The following is a 17,691-nucleotide window of genomic DNA, read 5'->3' as shown; positions in this document are numbered from 1 at the left end:
GTTCTTCCCCACAAGGTGGTTAACTTCCCTGCCAGCCTCCTCCTGAAGAGAGCTGTGGATGCTAGCCTCAGAGGTCAGGAGGCATCACCTGTACCAGATTCTCTTTCTCAGAAGAAAATCACAAGACAAGGGATATAAAGTCAGACCTCAACTTTTGGAAGGGAGCATAGCAAAGAATTTGTAGACATATTTTAGGGTAAGGACGTAGCACACACAGAGAACAAGCTGCAGGACTCACTGTCCCCGTAGTACTTGTGAGTTTCAGGGATGGCGCCCAGGTCATCAGACTTGACAGTAAGCACCTGTACCCACCGAACCGTATTCTGGCTCTGTAAACACAATTTTAAATGCTCCTTATTTTGTACTATTTTATTGTGTACCATGGTAGAGACTCGGGTAGTTTCTTTAGCCACACCCCATCAGTGTATATTTTATTCTCCTAAGCAGTTTTGCAGTGATCTCACATATACATCATTAGCAACTTGAGCTAGGATATAACTAGATTCCTAGATGTAGGATTTGGGGGCCAGTAGTGTTGTTAGATTCTAAGGACCCCAACCTGAATATGTCCAGACCTGTGTACAGCACTTAGGAAAAGGGTTTGAATATTTTAAGAAACCAGTTACACTGAATGCAAACAGCAGATGTCAGAAATGCACTTACATAAAATTGAAAGCACCGAGAGCAGCGTTATGTGGTGTGGAAACCTTACCAAGTGAAATAGTGTAAAAAAGCGCTCAGTTTAGGACAGCAGCTTCCCGAGGCAGAAGCAGGTAAGGGGCCCTTGCGCCTTGGGGGCTCCTTTATTAATAGACCTTCTTAGTTGGGGTTGCAGCTGCTATGATGAACCCCATGAGGAAGCAGCTTGGCGAGGAAAGGGTTTATGTGGTTTGCACACTGCAGCCCATCACCGAAGGAAGTCTGGACAGGAATTCAAACAGGGCAGGAACCCGGAGGCAGGAGCTGATGCAAAGGCCATGGAGGGGTACTGGTTACTGGATTGCTCCTCATAGCTTGCTCAGCCTGCTTTCTTACAGACTAGAACCCAGAACCAGAACCAGCCCAGGAATGGCCCCATCCACAGTGGGCTGGCCCTCCCCAGTCAATCACTGGTTAAGAAAATGCCCTACAGGCTTGCCTACAGCCCATCTTATGAAAGCATAATTGAGGTTCCTTCCTCTCAGATGACTCTAGCGTGTGTCAAGTTGATATAGAACTATCTAGTACATAGACTTATGAGAACACGTGTTTCTTTGTTTCTGTTGTTGGCACCTTTTGTGTGTGTGTCAGTATTGGTAAGTGGGGAGGGAGATAATTGTCCATGTGTGTCTGCCAATACTGCCTGTAGTGCTTTGGGGACTGTCAAGTGGTGTAGGAGGTTCTTCTGTTCATGTGTTACTTTCATTGGTTAATGAATAAAGAAACTGCTTTGGACCTGATAGGGCAGCGCTTAGGTAGGCGGAGAAGACAGAACAGAATGCTGGGAAGAAGGGCAGAGTGAGAGAGCTGCCATGGACAGACATGCTGAATCTTTCCTGGTAGGCCACGAACTCGTGGCAGTATACAGATTAATAAAAATGGGTTAAATTAAGATGTGAGAGTTAGCCAATAAGAGGCTAGAGATAGTGGGCCAAGCAGTGTTTTAATTAATACAGTTTCTGTGTGGTTATTTCGGGTGTAAGCTAGCTGGGCAGCAGGGACAAACAATGTGCCCCCTCTTTCTGTAAGTGTCCAGGGAAATCGATGTCTGAGCGAGCACCTGGCATGGCAGAGTGGAATCAGGTAGGCTTTCGCTGCTGAACTAGGTGTTCAGATGGCATCACTGCAGCATGGGCACTATTGTTGGCCCTGCTCCAAGTCTGTGACAGAGACCACACAAATCTGAAAGCCTGGCATGCGTCTGCCTCACATAGGCTGCTGTCTGAAATCCAATATTTCTAGAAAACTTCAAGCATGTGTGTATTTTAGTGTCTCAAGGTTTCATTTTTCCTTTGTCTTTCAGGGAAAAAATGGGCAGTAAGTATTAAACTTTCTAATACCAGCATCAGCCTGGGTGGCTTATAACCCATACTTCACAAGACTGAGGCAGGAGGATTGCCAAGAGTTCAAGGCTACCCTGTACATAGTGTTTTAGTTCAGTCTGGACTACAGAGTGAGGTTCCTGTCTTTCAAACAGCAATTATTAACATCAGCATTGGGCCTGGGGACCACAGCTCAGCCTGGGCTACACAGCATGTTCCAGGCCAACCTTAACTACATAGCAAGACCTTGTCTCAAAAAAAAAAAAAAAAAAAAAAAAACCAGAGCAAACAATACCTTTCCACAGTGAACTAAAGTCATTTCCCAGCATGCTCCAGTGTGCAGTTGCTGCCCCAGGGCTTTCCTGGCATTTGAACAGATGCTGTTTTGCTGACTGCCGCTCTCCCTGTTTTGGTGCTCTGGGCTTGTTGATAGCCACATTCTTTGGTGGCAGCTGCATATTGTGCACGCCTATTCTGTGTTTAGGCTGTAAATCTGCGGTAACCGAGTGGCAGCACCATCTGCCCTAGGAAGTTGCTAGTGCAGCTTGAGTAGTGTTGTCCTAGGCATAACTTCCTCCTAGCGGCCCTGCAGGGACAATGCAGACACACGGGTATGAGAGAGGTCACTGTCAGTGCCCTGTGTGAGCTCCCTGATGGAGACAAGTGTTTCTTATATGCAGATTCAGGGAACATCAAAGTGCTTGGTGCATACCTAGCTGAAATTGATACTTGAAGTAATTCTGAGCATGTTTGTGTTCTAATTTTTTTAACCTAAATTCTTTTTCTTCCTTTCTTTTTTTCTTTCTTTCTTTCTTTCTTTCTTTCTTTTTTTTTTTTAATGTAAACTGGTCTTTTGCCTGCATGTGTTTATGTATGAGGATGTTGGATCCCCTGAAACCGGAGTTACAGTTTTGAGCTACCATGTGGGTGCTGGGAATTAAACCCAGGTCCTCTGAAAGAACAGTCAGTACTCTTAACCACTGAGCCATCTCTACAGGCCCCTCAACCTAAATTTTATCATTCCAGCCAGTACCATGTTCAAGGTTACCGTGGGCAACGGGATACCTCCTTGCCCATTCCGGCCAAGGCTTTGTGACCGTGGCAGTGCTGTGACTAACTTCACGTCGTGGCTTCCATACTTGTGACCTGTATGCCTTTGTTTAATCTGCCTCAGAAGCTTAGGGAGATCACAGGTGTTTATAAATGTGGAACAGTCTTCGGCATAGAATGTGAGCCAGGTCTTCACCAGGGAACACTGGGCCAGAGCTTTGCCAGCTCACACCAGGTCCCAGCTCAATAAAAGATACTGGCCTTTCAGGAAGGAGGGCTAGGGTGCACTGGCAGCAGGACACTCTCTGTGGTCAAATAAAGGTTCCACGAGAGCACACAGCAGTTCCCAGTAGCACTTCTCAGGGCCCAGAGCAACAGGAAGAGGGTGGGTCTTGAGTCACATTTATATACAATGTGCACATTTATGCCAGTTTTATGTAAGACTCTTTCCCATTGCCTTTAGTGTGTTTTTGAATTTTTTTACAGAAAGAAACTTGGATTCAGGTTGTAAAATGGAAAATAGAAACTACTTAAAACATACTCCCAGCATTAGAATGAAATGCCTAAAGAAAGGGAGACACCATATTCTTCCTATCTGATCTAGAAAAGCCATTGCCAGCATGGTAGAAAAAATTTATCTAGTTATGTAGGTGTGTGCTTGTGTGTGTGTGTGTGTGTGCGTGCCTGCATCTGTGTGTACGTGAGTATATGTGTGTATGTGTGTGTGTCTCTACACGTGTGTGTCTGTGTGTGTGTGTGTTGGGTACATGCACCCTCATGCTGATCCAAGAAACATTAATTTCTAAAGTAATAATAATAGAATGCAATTAAGAACTATAAAGATTAAACCATGGGGCTGGAGAGATGGCTCAGCAGTTAAGAGCATTGCCTACTCTTCTGAAGGTCCTGAGTTCAATTCCCAGCAACTACATGGTGGCTCACAACCATCTGTAATGAGGTCTGATGCCTTATTCTGGTCTTCAGGCATACACGCAGACGGAATATTGTATACATAATAAATAAATAAATATGTAAAAAAAAGAAAAAGAAAAAATAAAGATTAAACCAGATATTTGATTAAAAAGGAGATAGAAATGCCCAGGAAGGAGCAAAAGGCTAGCCTCCCCCTAGCCTGGCTTGTTTCTTGTCTCTCGAGTCCACAGCGAGCCCATTGCAGTCGGCTCCTCTGTGCCAGTGGGGCCTCTAAAAATCGTGTGTAGTGTGAGGTGACAATTACACTTTCGGAGAGCAGCGGCTGAGGCCTGATCCACTGTGTCAGGTGGATGTAAGCGATCAGAATGGGCCGGGTATGGTGGGCACACCTTTAATCCCAGCTCTGGGAGGCAGAGGCAGGCGGATCTCTGAGTTTAAGGCCAGCCTGGTCTACACAGGAAGTTCCAGGACAGCCAGGGCTACACAGAGAAGGGAGAGGAGAGAGGCTTGGAGGACAGTAATGCCATTCTCGCGCCCTTCTCACTGACTCGGACCTTCTGTAACTAGCTAGACTCTCTAACTGTGGGTGTGGTGTGGTTGTGCATTGGAGTGGGCAGTGTTGACAAAGGGACCTGGCTGAATGAGTCTTCTGGGCAGGGCAGCCAGGCCACTACCCTGAATTCCCATCCAGCCATGTGGGAATGAGTGGCTCTCCTACAGACGAATTCCTCAGCAGACTAGACAGCAAGCCAGGTTTGTCCTGGGGCTTTAGATGAAACAAACACCCTGTTTATACTCGTCGGATCCATAAGACTTTGGACATCCTTGTGACGGTGGGCCTTAAGAGGCCCAGTTTTCACCTACCATTTTTGGCACATATTTGTCTAGAGTTTTTTTCCTTAAAAAAAAAAAGATTTTATTAGTCAGATTTTCAGTTTTGTGTTCTCACTGCCAAGTAATTTGAATTTAGAAGGATTTCTAGAATGAGCCTGTAGACTCACAGTAAGGAAAAAAAGCCTTTGGCTTTTAATCAGTGTGTCTGGACTTGACTGCAGCTTCTTGGCACGGTAAGGGCACTCTCAAGATTGGTTCTCAAGGATTTCATTTTTTTTTAATTCTAGGAACTCAAAATTTTACTTTTATTCAAGTTTTCAAACTACAAGCCATGCTTATAATCAACTACTCAAAATAACACTTGGGCACCAGAACATTCTGGTTATGCTTGAACAGTGCCATGTTTTTAGTTAGTATGATAGGTGGAAAACTACTACACATTAAAATAATTGAGTTTTGGGTAGGCAGAAGTAACATAGTAAAAATGGCAATCTTACCAAAAGCAATCTACAAATTCAACACATTGCCCATCAAAATCCCAGCAAAATTCTTCAAAGACCTTGAAAGAACAGTACTCAACTTCATATGAAAAAAACAAAAAAAAAACAGGATATCCAAAACAATCCTGTTCAATAAAAGAACTTCTGGAGGCATCACAATCCCTGACTTCAAACTCTACTACAGAGCTACATACTGAAACCAGCCTGGTATTGGCATAAGAACAGACAGGAGGACCAATGGGACAGAATAGAAGACCCAGATATCAATCCACACATCTTTGAACACCTGATATTTGACAAAGAAACAAAAATATCAAATGGAAAAAAGAAAGCATATTTAACAAGTGGTGCTGGCATACCTGGATATCAACATGTAGAAGAAGGAAAATAGACCTGTATCTATCACCATGCACAAAACTCAAGTCCAAATGGATCAAAGACCTCAACGTAAAGTCAGCCACACTGGATCTTATAGAAAAGAAAGTGGAAAATACACTTGAACACATTGGCACTGGAGACCACTTTCTCAATATAACCCCAGCAGCACAGACACTGAGACAAACAATTAATAAATGGGACTTCCTGAAACTGAAAAGCTTCTGTAAAGCAAAGGACACGGTCAACAAGACAAAATGACAGCCTATAAAATGGGAAAAGATCTTCACCAACCCCACTTCAGACAGAGGTCTGATCTCCAAAATGTACAAAGAACTCAAGAAATTGATTACCAAAAGCACACATAATCCAATTAAAAAAAAAAAAAGTACAGACCTGAACAGAGGAATCTAAAATGGCTGCATTGCTGGTGGGAATGCAAGCTGGTACAAACCCTTTGGATGTCAGTGTGGTGATTTCTCAGAAAATTAGGAAACAACCTTCTTCAAGACCCCGTAATACCACTTTTGGGTATATACCCAAAGGATGCTCAAATTGTGCCACAAGGACATGTGCTTAACTATGTTCATAGCAGCATTGTTTGTCATAGCCAGAACCTGGAAACAACCTAAATGCCCCTTGACCAAGAATGGAGAAGGAAAATGTGGTACATTTACACAATGGAGTACTACACAGCAGAAAAAAACAATGACATCTTGAATTTTGCAGGCAAATGGATGGAGCTAGAAAACATTATTTTGAGTGAGGTAACCCAGAGACAGAAAGACAATTATCACATGTATTCACTCATAGGTGGTTTTTAAACATAAAGCAAAGTAAACCAGCCTACAAACCACAATCCCAGAGAACTTAGACAACAGTGAGAACACTAAGAAAGACTAACATAGATCTAGTCTACATGGGAAGTAGAAAAAGACAAGATCTCCTGAGTAAATTGGGAGCATGGGGACCTTGGGAGAGGATTAAAGTGGGGAGGGGAGGGCCAGGGAGGGGAGCAGAGAAAAATGTGGAGTTCAATAAAAATCAATTTAAAAAAAATAAAGTAAAATAAAATAATTGAGTTTTTTAAAACTGCATGCGAATTTAAGTGGACATTTGTTGCCATGAGGAAAACAAATTGTTCCTCTTCAGTCTTCTGGGACTTGGTTCCTGGGCCCTCGCAGCAGCTACCCTGCATTGAGGCAACTGGCGCTATCCAGGGTTAGTGTGGAGGGAGACTGCTTCACAGAACGTCACTGGCTCTGTCAGACAGTGGCTATTTGCTTCTTCCGTGGCTAGAACTTATCATAGCAGCTAATGGCTACCATTGGAAATAGGAGACTGGCTATTTGCTTCACAGAGGGAACTTTGCAATGTGGTCAGTTATAGGCTTGATGAGCTAACATTACCTCAGCTAACGCTCCCAGCCCTGGGCTCAGCACTTCACAGGCTCAAGATGATGGCTCTCAGCAACATTAATGAGCGTGTTCCCTTCCTCCTTTACACTGCCTCTGCTGAAGGTATACAGGGCTGTCACTGGACCGCTTCCTTCCCTTTTCCTGTGATTATGAGATCTGCTTAGAGATCTGTGGAAGCAATGGGCTGACGACAGCCACTGGTGCCAGCTGCACAGCTGCAGGGACAGTTTCACTGCCGCCGGAAGAGGCCCTGAAGCCAAGCACATAGCTCGCTAATACTGCATAAAGCCACATTGAGAATGGAGGGAAGAGGAGCATGTCACGAGACCGAGATGACTTCCCTGGACACTCTGGTAGTCTGCTGGCAGCTGGCAGGACTCTCTTGGTTGTCAGAAGTGTAAGCAGTCTCAGAACAAAAGTTCCTTCTCTGGGAGTCAGAGACAAGGGGCAGTCACCCATCCCACCATGTTTAAAGTGGTAAGGAAGTGTTAGAGGAGACAGACCTGCTGGCTGCATCAGGAGGAGCAGACAAGGTCTGGTGACCCCAGCCTCATCTTTGGAGTACAGCCACGTGCTTCATGGCTCTTTATAGAAGGAGCTGGGGTGGGGGAGAAGAACAGTCTTGGTCAAGATGAGGTCTGGTTGATCTTTGATCAGGGGTGCTCAGAGAAGTTGTTCCTGCTGTCCCCCTGAGAGAAAGTCTGGTTCTCATGAGATGATCACATCTGCTTGGGGTACAACCTTGCCAGGAGAAGTAACGGCTTCTTTGGGCACAGTCCACCCTGCTAGGCTCAGCATTGCTTGTGGGTCCTTTGTCACAGCGTTTACAGATGAACCCTTTTCCTGGCATCTGAGATGTCTGTGAACAGACGTGAAGAAAGGTTCAAGAGGCAAATGCAGAATCAGGGAGGAATGAGTTCATGGAGTGACGGGGCCAGTGGCTGGAGTCCTTCTGCAGCACCCTTGTCTTTACCTTCGTGCTTGTGTGGTGGTCTTCCATCTGTGGAAGATGCCACAGTGGTTTGCAGCTCACCCCAACAACTGAATTTGATGATTTCTGTAAAGACACTGCATATCAAGGTTGCATCCTGACACAGAGTTTGGACCACGTATGAATTTCTGCCACAACTCAAGCCTTAACATTGAGTGTAGGCAACCCTTTCCTGGTGCCACCCTGCCCCCACCCCAGCGCTAGCTCTGATGTCATAGGTAATAAGTGCAGATTACTGAGTAAAAATAGTGGGTGCAGTTTCTGTAGAGCATGATTTCCAGATGCAGAAACTCCACAGCGATTCCACACTGGACCTTAGACTCGCCAGCACAGGCCTGCTCCACGCTTAGACATGTTCCTTAAGAAGCTGATCCTGTTGGCCATCTCTCCTCCCTCTTCTTGTTTCCCTTTCGGGATGCCCAGCGGGGCTTACAGGAAAAGCCAGTCAGCTGCATGATGGTTGGCACCCTCTGGAAGACCCTCCTGTTTCTCTGGAAGGTTCTGGCAGATTGTCCTGCTGAGGCCTCCCCTCCATCCATCCATACAGCAGGGTTTCCTCTGTTAACCTCAGCACCCTGCAGGCTGCCCCATGCCTGGTCTCTTTTTAGGTTCTGTGATTGACTCATGCAAATCACTGTGCTATCAGTAAAGGTAGCATCCTAAATTTTGCTGATATATACATAAAGAAACAAATGAACAAACCATGCGTGGAGCGACCTCTCATCTTGGCCTGTCTCCGGGAGGAAAGTTGTCTGACTTTCTGATGGTTTCCTTTGGACCTCCCTGGCTCTCTGTCTTGATGAGGAGTGCTGTCCTCTTCCTTTCTCCCGTGGGTTAGGGTGGGAGCAGACACCTCCCCTAACCTGCCTTTTCAACCTCCACTTACAGCTCTCAGCCTGTGGGGTCAGACAACCCTTTCACAGGGGTTGCCGATCAAATAGCTTGCATATCAGATATTTACGTTACAATTCATAACAGTAAAATTACAGTTATGAAATAACAGTAAAATAATTTTTTGTTTGGAGGATCACAGCAACATGAGGAACTTATTAAAGGGTTGCAGTATTAGGAAGGTTGAGAATCACCGCCTTAGAGACTAGAGGAGAGCAATGGTGCCAAGCTGGGAGGTAAAAGGCCAAACGGTCCTGTAGCGCCCGTGCCACTACAAGATGGTATGCCAGCTGGGAACACAGCTGGAGACTTAAAGACAGACAGAGACACAGAGAAAGACACGGACACGGGTCATCCTTGATAGAAGAATGCCAAACTTCACTGTGCTGGGGCAGCTTATATAGGGATCCTTAGCCACGCCCAGCTCTCCCCATCTTTCAGCTGCAGGCTCATCAGGCTCAGAGCAGCTGCAGGCTCAGCTCAGTTCACCCCACCAGGCAAAGGGTCTGAAGCAAGCAAAGAAAGTCAAGGGGCCAGGGGTCTACAGCTCCCAACAGCAGAGTTTCTCCCTAACAATGCCAGCTTACTGGCCAGCTTGTTGTCCTGACATTGCTGTACACATAACAACTTTGTTAACTGATTTAGGTACTCATCAGTCCCTGAATGTTGAAAAGAGGGAGAACATCAGGCTTAACGTGGCTATCATTTATATAAAATATTTTATTAAATGTATTCATTGTGAGTATACGAACATGCGCACACGCGCACCGTAGCGTATGTGAAGGTGGGGACAGTTTGAGAGTATTCGCCTCTTGTCATGAGGGTCCCAGGGATCAGACTCAGCTCCTCACCTTGGCAGCTAGCACCTTTACCAACTGAAGCCATCTCCCGAGCGTAGTTACCCACTGTTTTTTGAAACAGAATCTTGCCTTGTAACCCTGGCTGGCTCTAAACTTGCGATTCCCTGCTTCTGCCTCCTGAGAGCTGCTTACCAGGTGTGTGCCTCCTTGCCCAGACTGTAGTCATTCACAAAGGAAAATGCATAACCTTCAATTGTACTTCAGAAGAGGGGAGTTGAGTCACCAGGCATGAACTCTGACCTTAAGGAGAACATCCTTCCATCCCAGCTCTTATGTCTGAACCTTAATACCAGGTTACCCTTTGGAGTATTTTACTAGTTTTAGAAATTACCAGCCACTTAGTTGTTTCTTGTGTTCCTAATGTGTTTCCGCACATTAGACCTCCCTGCAGGGAACTGATACTCTCCTGTCCTGTCTTTGCCCATGTGGCCTTACAGGTCTGAAGAGTGGCTGGAAAGCAGCGTTGGTGGTGGTTTTATTCTTTAGACACCACTCTGTCAAGCACGAGGACAGGAAGACTGCCGCTCACTGTCTGGTCACAGTAGAATTCATGCCGCAGTCTAGAATGTGATTGGACAGTATAGTGTTCAGTCTAGAATCTGATTGGACAGTATAGTGTTCAGGACTGAACAATAAAGGTTGGTTCAAGTGTGGAACCCACAAAACAAAAACAAAAACAATGAATACTCCGTGGGATAGAAAACAGTAGAGGAGCAAGGTTGTGAGTGGCCAGATGCACCCAGGATTTAAGTGTCTGGGTGTGGAGAAGCAATGCCTGTAAAACCAGCCTGTACAGTTAAACTTGAAATCCTCACGTCTTTTCAGAATGGTTGTGGAGGACAGGAGGGTGGCGTGTGGAGTTATAATGGCCACCACCAACAGAAGGAATGACGACCGTGGTGCTGCCAGGGCAAGAAGGTGGGCCCCGTGATTAGCTTCTCCATCTTTGCTGTTTATGAGGGTAAATGGGCAGCAAGGGAAACCAACAAGCTTTTCCATCTCCGAGAGACAGAAAGCCAACACAGAAACAAACTGTACCGTCTTCTGGAGTCAGAGGCACTTTCCGGGTCTCCACCCTACACACGTGTGAGGGCTGTCAGCAGCTGCAGAACTTCAGAGGGCTACCGTGTGGACTGTCGCTGTAGAAGGTCTGCTCACACGGAGTTTATACTCCCTCAAGCGAAATGCCTACTGAATAAGACTTACAGGAGACATTTTGTGTTGGGAGTTTTCCTTAAGGAGGCTCATGTCTCTGTCTGTTTTTCATGCACACAATATTTAATACCGAAAAATATGACCTGGCATGGGCCGAGGCGCTGTGGAAGTGTCTTTGCAGCTTTCAGAAACACATCCTTCCACCTGGGGGCCCAGCCCCAGCACTGCAGGGATACCACCTGACTGCTGGCGTTCCTGCAGAGACTCCTGTGCTTGGAGCTCTGTATTCCTGTACTGCAGCTACTGTATCCTCTGTAGTGCTGACACAGTGTGGCAGAGCCCTCAGGCTGCAGTGTGACTGTCACAAGCCTGAGGCTAGCCCGGGCTGTATAGCAAGACCCTGACTCCAAAAAACAAACAAAAAAGTATGTTTTAAAAGTTGAAAATGGGGGGGGGGGCACACTTCTTTAATTCCAGCACTTGGGAGGCAGAGGCAGGTCTCTGAGTTCTAGGTCACCCTGGAGAAAAACAAACAAAAAACCCTAAACTGTGATAGAAAGCATGGTACAGCATTCATATTCAGAGATGGCTCAGTCTTACAGAACTTAAAAAAAACTCCGTAGCTCTGTAGATGTGGGGCTGGTTTGTTGACAGTTTGGTGCTGTTGTTGGCACAGCTCTCCCGCTGCTGCCCTTGTTAGACACTCTGTGTGAGTCCGTGGCTCGTGGCAGTGGGTAGGATCTTTTACTCTAGATCCTAGCAAGTTTTCATCTTGGCATTTTTTTTTCCAGAAAATATCACTGTGAATATAGCTTCCAACCAGACCAGTGAAGTTAACAACAGCACTGTGACACCATTAGGAACTTCAGGACTGCCAAAAAATGTCACAACTGTCACTATGAAACCTGCAACTATTGCTAAAATATCAACACCAGGGGTCTCACCACACGTGACTTCCACTGCCTCAAAGTCTACACCCAAAGCAAGTGCTTCCCCAAAGTCAACCCAGACAGCAGCATCCATGATGACCACAGGCCACAGCAGTTTAAAGACATCTATCACGAGTACGTATTAAAATTACTTCTGTTCCTGTGCTGTAAATTAGTTGTTAAAGCTAGCATTCCATTCTGCAAAAATACAAAAACTTTCATCTGCCAAATTTTCTCCCATTGCCACATCCATTTCTTCCTAGAAATCCAGGCTTCAGAACATGCAGTGTTTAAAGCGCGGCCGTCTGTTGTGTTTCCTTCTAGTCACAGCGACTGTCCATTCTGACAAGAGCAAAGGATCAAAGTTCGACACCGGCAGCTTTGTTGGAGGAATAGTGTTAACTCTGGGAGTCCTATCTATTCTCTACATTGGATGCAAAATGTATTATTCAAGGAGAGGCATTCGGTATCGAAGCATGTAAGTTTGCCGTTCTACATGCTTTCTCATGCCCAGGACCAGAGTCAGACCAGCATCCTCTTGAGGAGAGAGACCTCTGCTATGCTCGTGTGCAGACGTGTGCTCACAAAGGAAACATGTCTGTAGGCATGCTTATGGTTTCCCTCGGATCAAACACTGCTTACCAACATTTAGCAAACTCCTTTTGTTGACTTCTACCATGCATCATAAGAAATGACACGAGGTTTCATCAACCTAGTGACTTAGTCCACATGCCCTGTATATGTCAGTGGTACCAAAGAGGTTTTTTGGTTAAAAACATGGTTTTTGCTTTTTATGATAAAAGACACAGACACAGAGGAAATTCCTCTGCTTAATTTTCCCTGGTGATAGTAGTTACTTTAGGTACTAACTCCGTAAGCCAGGTATGGTGTCCATGGCTTATAATCCTAGCCTTTACAGTTGGCTGACTTCTGGATTTTACCCTTTATGGGGTAAGTTTTTCCCTCATGTGTGCATGACCAGGTAACGGCATGCCCCCCTTGAAAAGTCTCAGGGATTTGACTCTGGGCCTGTTTGGCAATCTTAACCACTGTAATATTCTGGGTATGCACAAAGCCTACAGGTATGCTGAGCAGCAATAATTAATTTTGATCATAGAAATGGAAATTATTCTAAAGTTACCTTCCTTACAAATAATAATTTTACAGTAATTTAAATTTTCTATATTTTACAGTGATGAACATGATGCCATCATTTAAATTACTCCACTGGCCAAGGAAAGAAGAGAGACTGCAGCCCTATCAAATAGTTTGGTTTATATTAGTCTGAAATATTATTTTCTTGAAAATAGTATTAGCAAATCATGCATAAAATGAACAATGTGTTCCATGAATGTGTGAAAATCCCTTATTATTAAAGGTAAAGGGTGTAGTCTGGGCAGTTCAGTGAATATTTGGAGCTAACAGGTAATTTATCCAGTGGTTACGTATACTTTAGAAAGTCATAGCAAGACAAGTCCTGTCCTTCAGAGGGTGCCATGACACTGATTGTCACCAAGGGGCAGGGTCCCACAGAGTTGCAGAGCCTATTGCAGCAGTGTCTGGTTGATCACATAACGAACTTAAGTGCCATTCAGTGTTGGGTTGTGTCCTGATTCACTCCTTGGGTTCCACAGCTCAGCTAACCAGCAAACCTTGGGAAGTCCCCACATTTTAGGGTTTATAGTCAGGGTTGACCTAGCAAGAACTTGCACCCTGATGCATCCCTCACAGCACCGTGCTTGTGTTAAAGACCCCCGGAGCACTGTGGAGCCTGGCCTTCACTAACCAGCTCTTTTCGGCTATTCGTATCGATGCATGAATTTAGGCACGCTGCCGCACTTGACATGCTTCTCAACTGCAGCAGGCCTGGCGATCTAGGAGAACAAGTGGACTGCCGCCGTGGAAACCTGTCACACCGCTGGAAACCGCTGTACATGCGTTCTTGTCAATTTGAGTTTTAGTGAATGTTTTTTAGGCAATGTAGAGCTGCTCTCCATATACAGAAATTTGTGATGGAATGTAAAATACATAAGTCCCCATTATATGATATGCAAATCAGTATTTAGAAATCTATATTGGCAGCAAAATGCTGTGTTTGCTAAACCAGGGATCAGGACCCCACCCCGCCCCAGGTCAATAAACCTACAGGGTGGAGATGCTATATTTTTTACACTATCAACTTACTCAGTTTTGAGAAAATTACTTTTTTATACTAAGCTGTATTTTGGAGTAAATTCCAACTTCCTTATTCCCAGGCCCTTTCCTTACCCTGGAAAGGGAGCTGCATCCTGGTGTTTCCAGCAGAAGCTACATCTGGTCACCCCTGCAGCCCACGCTCCCTGAACCTGGTCACCCCCGCAGCCCACGCTCTCTCTCTGCATTTAGTTCTATAGTTTATATTCCAAGTCAAACTCAGGGTCAAGTTTAACGAAAGAGGTGTTTAGTGTCAAAATACTAATATAATGTTTCTATTGCAGAGGGCCAGAATAAATTACAGGAATTTCTGAAAGTCTAGCAATAAGCCAAAAATGTCCTAATGAGTGCTCACCTGTTACAGCTAAAAATCTAAGTGTAACTTTTGTAATCTGCTTCTGGTTTTCAAAAAACTAAAACTACCAAGAAATTTTTATATAAAGAAGACTCATTTCTACTTGCTGTATATCAGGGCCAACCAATGTGGTAAAACATGGAATGCTCAAATCTACATTAACCCAGAGAGAAAGGAGGAAATGCTAGGAAATGGAGCACGGGCTTAGGCTGGTCTCAAGTGTGGGCTGATGGAAAATGGGTGCTTTCTTCTCTTCAGGATGAGGTGTAGGGTGCTGTGGTGGTGAGGGCTTGTTTTGTTTGCCACTGCAGTACCTGTGGGTGATCTCCTTGAAGACTTGTTTCTTTAGCACTTTGAAGACAGAACCATTTTCTTAAAGCACTGTCTTAGAAACTTTAGAAACTTGCCCTCATTTCCTCTGATTTGGGGGTTAAAGCGTAATGTTGTTACATTTTTTTTAATTTGTTACTTTCAAATACCAGGACTTTTATTGAAAGGATTTCTTTATAATCTGCCAAAACCAGCTTAAGCAAATGCTCGCCTTTCCTGGCCTCCCTACAGAATATGTTAAGATAAAACAGTTCCTAGATGTTCATTGTACACCAGGCAAGGCTACTCTGGCTTTAAATTTGCTTCAGAAATTCTATGAAAGGGATAATTCTAAGGTAGAGAAATTAGAGTTGGTAACATTTTATGGTGTCATACTTTTGTATCTTCTGGGGAAGATTAGCTAACTCTTGTTACCGTTTTTCTATAATGACCAGTTTTGGTATCTCCTTGTTACTAAGATCTATTTTTAGAATAAAATTTGTTCTCCACTCAAAGTTTTTAGTGTTTGGTTGAATATGTACAGAATTTCCTGTTTTATTTATCCAGTATATAATCCTGTTGCATGTACAGTAAAGACCGTCTTTCACATCAGAGCCAGGCCTCGGATGGTTAATCTCACAACAGAAATGTCCTTTCCTTGGTACAGGCTTTGAAAGTTTGCAGCAGAGTCTCTGATTTCTTCTGTCTTCTTGGGTTCGGGTTTTTTTTGTTTGTTTTGTTTTGTTTTGTTTTGTTGCACAGATTAGCAACCATCCATTTCTGCCAGAGGCTGCCACCCCACAAACACATCACTCACCACATGGCAGGCCCTTCCTTATTCCGGAATCAGAGATGCCGTCTCTCCCGACCCTGCACAAACTCGGAACACTCCAGACTTAAGTTCTGAGGCTGCACCATACCTACCTATGCGTCCATCATGGGAGACATCCCAGAGCAAGCTTGTTTGCACATGTACCCTCAAGCCACGGGTACATTTAAATAACAGCTTGGCTGTCAGTGAGACTTATACCTTCCTTGCTTCAAACCTTGACTCCAGGCCTGGACGTCCAGCCAACATCAGGGCTTAAAAGGCCTTGTCCTTGGGCCCCCAGCACCACTGTCTAATGAGCCTATTTACTAATACTAGCTCCTCTGGTCACCATAGAGAAAAATAGACCTCACCTTCACCCTGCAGCCACTGTAGCCATGTGCATGCTACATGCTGCTGTTCCCAGTCATGCTTCACAGGTGGTGCCTAGAGACGGTCATGGACTCCAATCTGAGAACCCACACATCAGTCTCTGGGTCCATAGCCTTTCCACAGACACCACCCTGCAAATACGAGTGATGTCACCCGCAAGCTGGACCCAGGGCCTTGACAAGCCTTAGCAACGGCTTCTGTAGTGTGCCTTTTCATCCACAAGTGTGAGTCCTCTGTCCCAAAGCCATCCTAAAAGTGACAGTGCCACTGAGGGCACAGAAATCAACAAGAAATACAAAGTCAGGGAGACATGAATACCAATCAACTGCTTCCCCGGAACTAGAGATCTCCAAACTGCTAATATGCAATAATTCAGGGTTCAACATAATTACACACATGACAGAGTGGAGATTGCGGCACAGTGACGTGTTAAGTCTACACACCTGTAAGGAAACAGCTTGATACTCAGCATATAAAAAATGTTTCTTGCCTATGTGCAGGGGAGGGGTGTTTATCCATGATTGGTTGGCTACTTTCTTTTGAGTTCATCCATGGTGGGGCAGAGTATCATGGGAAGAGATATCAACGTAACAGAGGAAGCTGTTTCTGTGGTATCTGCAGGTGACTGGATCCAGGACTCCAAAAGGTACCAAAATCCACTTAAAATTACCACTAGAGTACTTACAATATATTCCTAGTACAATGAAAACACCATATAACTAGTGGTCTAAGCCACAGATACCGGTGACAAAGTATACAGTCATCTGAGAAAAAAGATGTGAAGAAATGAGATCCTACAGTTTATGAACTAGCATCAGAGGTGAAAATGCTGAATACAGTATTAAAGAAAAATGACTTAGAGGAATAATAGCTAGAAATGCCCCAATTTCTGAGGGGAAAAAGTTTTTAAAAAATCCAGGTATGGAAAGATTCAAAGTCACAAATCATATTTGATTCAAAATGGATTACACTGTTGGACATTACAATCAAATTTCCAAACACTGGTAGAATCCTGAACACAACAAAAGATGCACAACCCACACAAAAGGCTTCAATTTTACCCTCAAGATCTCAGTGGAGACCTGGCACGCTAGAAGAGTGGAGGAAAACAAAGACCCAACTAAATGGCAAAGCTGTCCATCAGACGCAGTGATAGAGACTTGCCAAAACAAGTGTGCATGGTGGCCCATTATTACACTCCTAGAGGAGAGAGCCTTCCAGAGTGCTTGTGGGCACCACCTGGCTTCAGAATGAGCGTCAGAAAGATGAGGTGTTTGAGTGACAGCTGCTCTACTGTTGGTGGGCATATGATATGAAAGGATAAATTCTTACTACTTGTGTATAAAAAAAGTGAGGATAATCAACTCTGAATATATTTAATAAATTCCTTAAATATAAATGAACTAAAACCTCTAGTCAGAACCATTGACTGAGCTGGAAGATGCTCAGTGGGTACAGTGATCATTGTGTAAGTGCCAGGAGTTTGGATTACCAACACCCACTTAAGGGCTAGGGGTGGCGGTGCATACCCATAAACCCAGTGGTGAGTAGCAGAGACCCCAGCAGACCCCTGGGGCTTTTTGGCCAGCCAATCTGTTCAAAAAGTGAGCTCTAGGTTCAGTGAGAGAACCCGTCTCAAAAAATGAAAGAAGATGGAAGTAGAGGAAGATGCAAAG

The 17,691-nt window shown here is 44.7% G+C and overlaps 1 protein-coding gene across 1 annotated transcript in view; it reads left to right on the top strand.

Annotated features, from left to right (window-relative positions):
- Positions 1–15,329, top strand: part of Tmem123 (transmembrane protein 123) — a 35,253-nt gene extending 19,924 nt beyond the window's left edge. The window contains exons 3-5 of the mRNA XM_048433220.3: positions 11,820–12,092; positions 12,282–12,435; positions 13,151–15,329. Coding sequence (XP_048289177.3) covers positions 11,820–12,092; positions 12,282–12,435; positions 13,151–13,175 — 452 coding nt within the window. The 3' untranslated portion in view covers positions 13,176–15,329. The remainder of the gene's footprint in view (positions 1–11,819; positions 12,093–12,281; positions 12,436–13,150) is intronic.
- The last annotated feature ends 2,362 nt before the right edge of the window (positions 15,330–17,691 follow it).

Source organism: Myodes glareolus, chromosome 4 (assembly GCF_982192425.1).
Source record: "Myodes glareolus chromosome 4, mMyoGla1.1, whole genome shotgun sequence".
NCBI classification, from domain to species: Eukaryota; Metazoa; Chordata; class Mammalia; order Rodentia; family Cricetidae; genus Myodes; species Myodes glareolus.
This window is presented reverse-complemented; position numbering and strand designations above follow the sequence as displayed.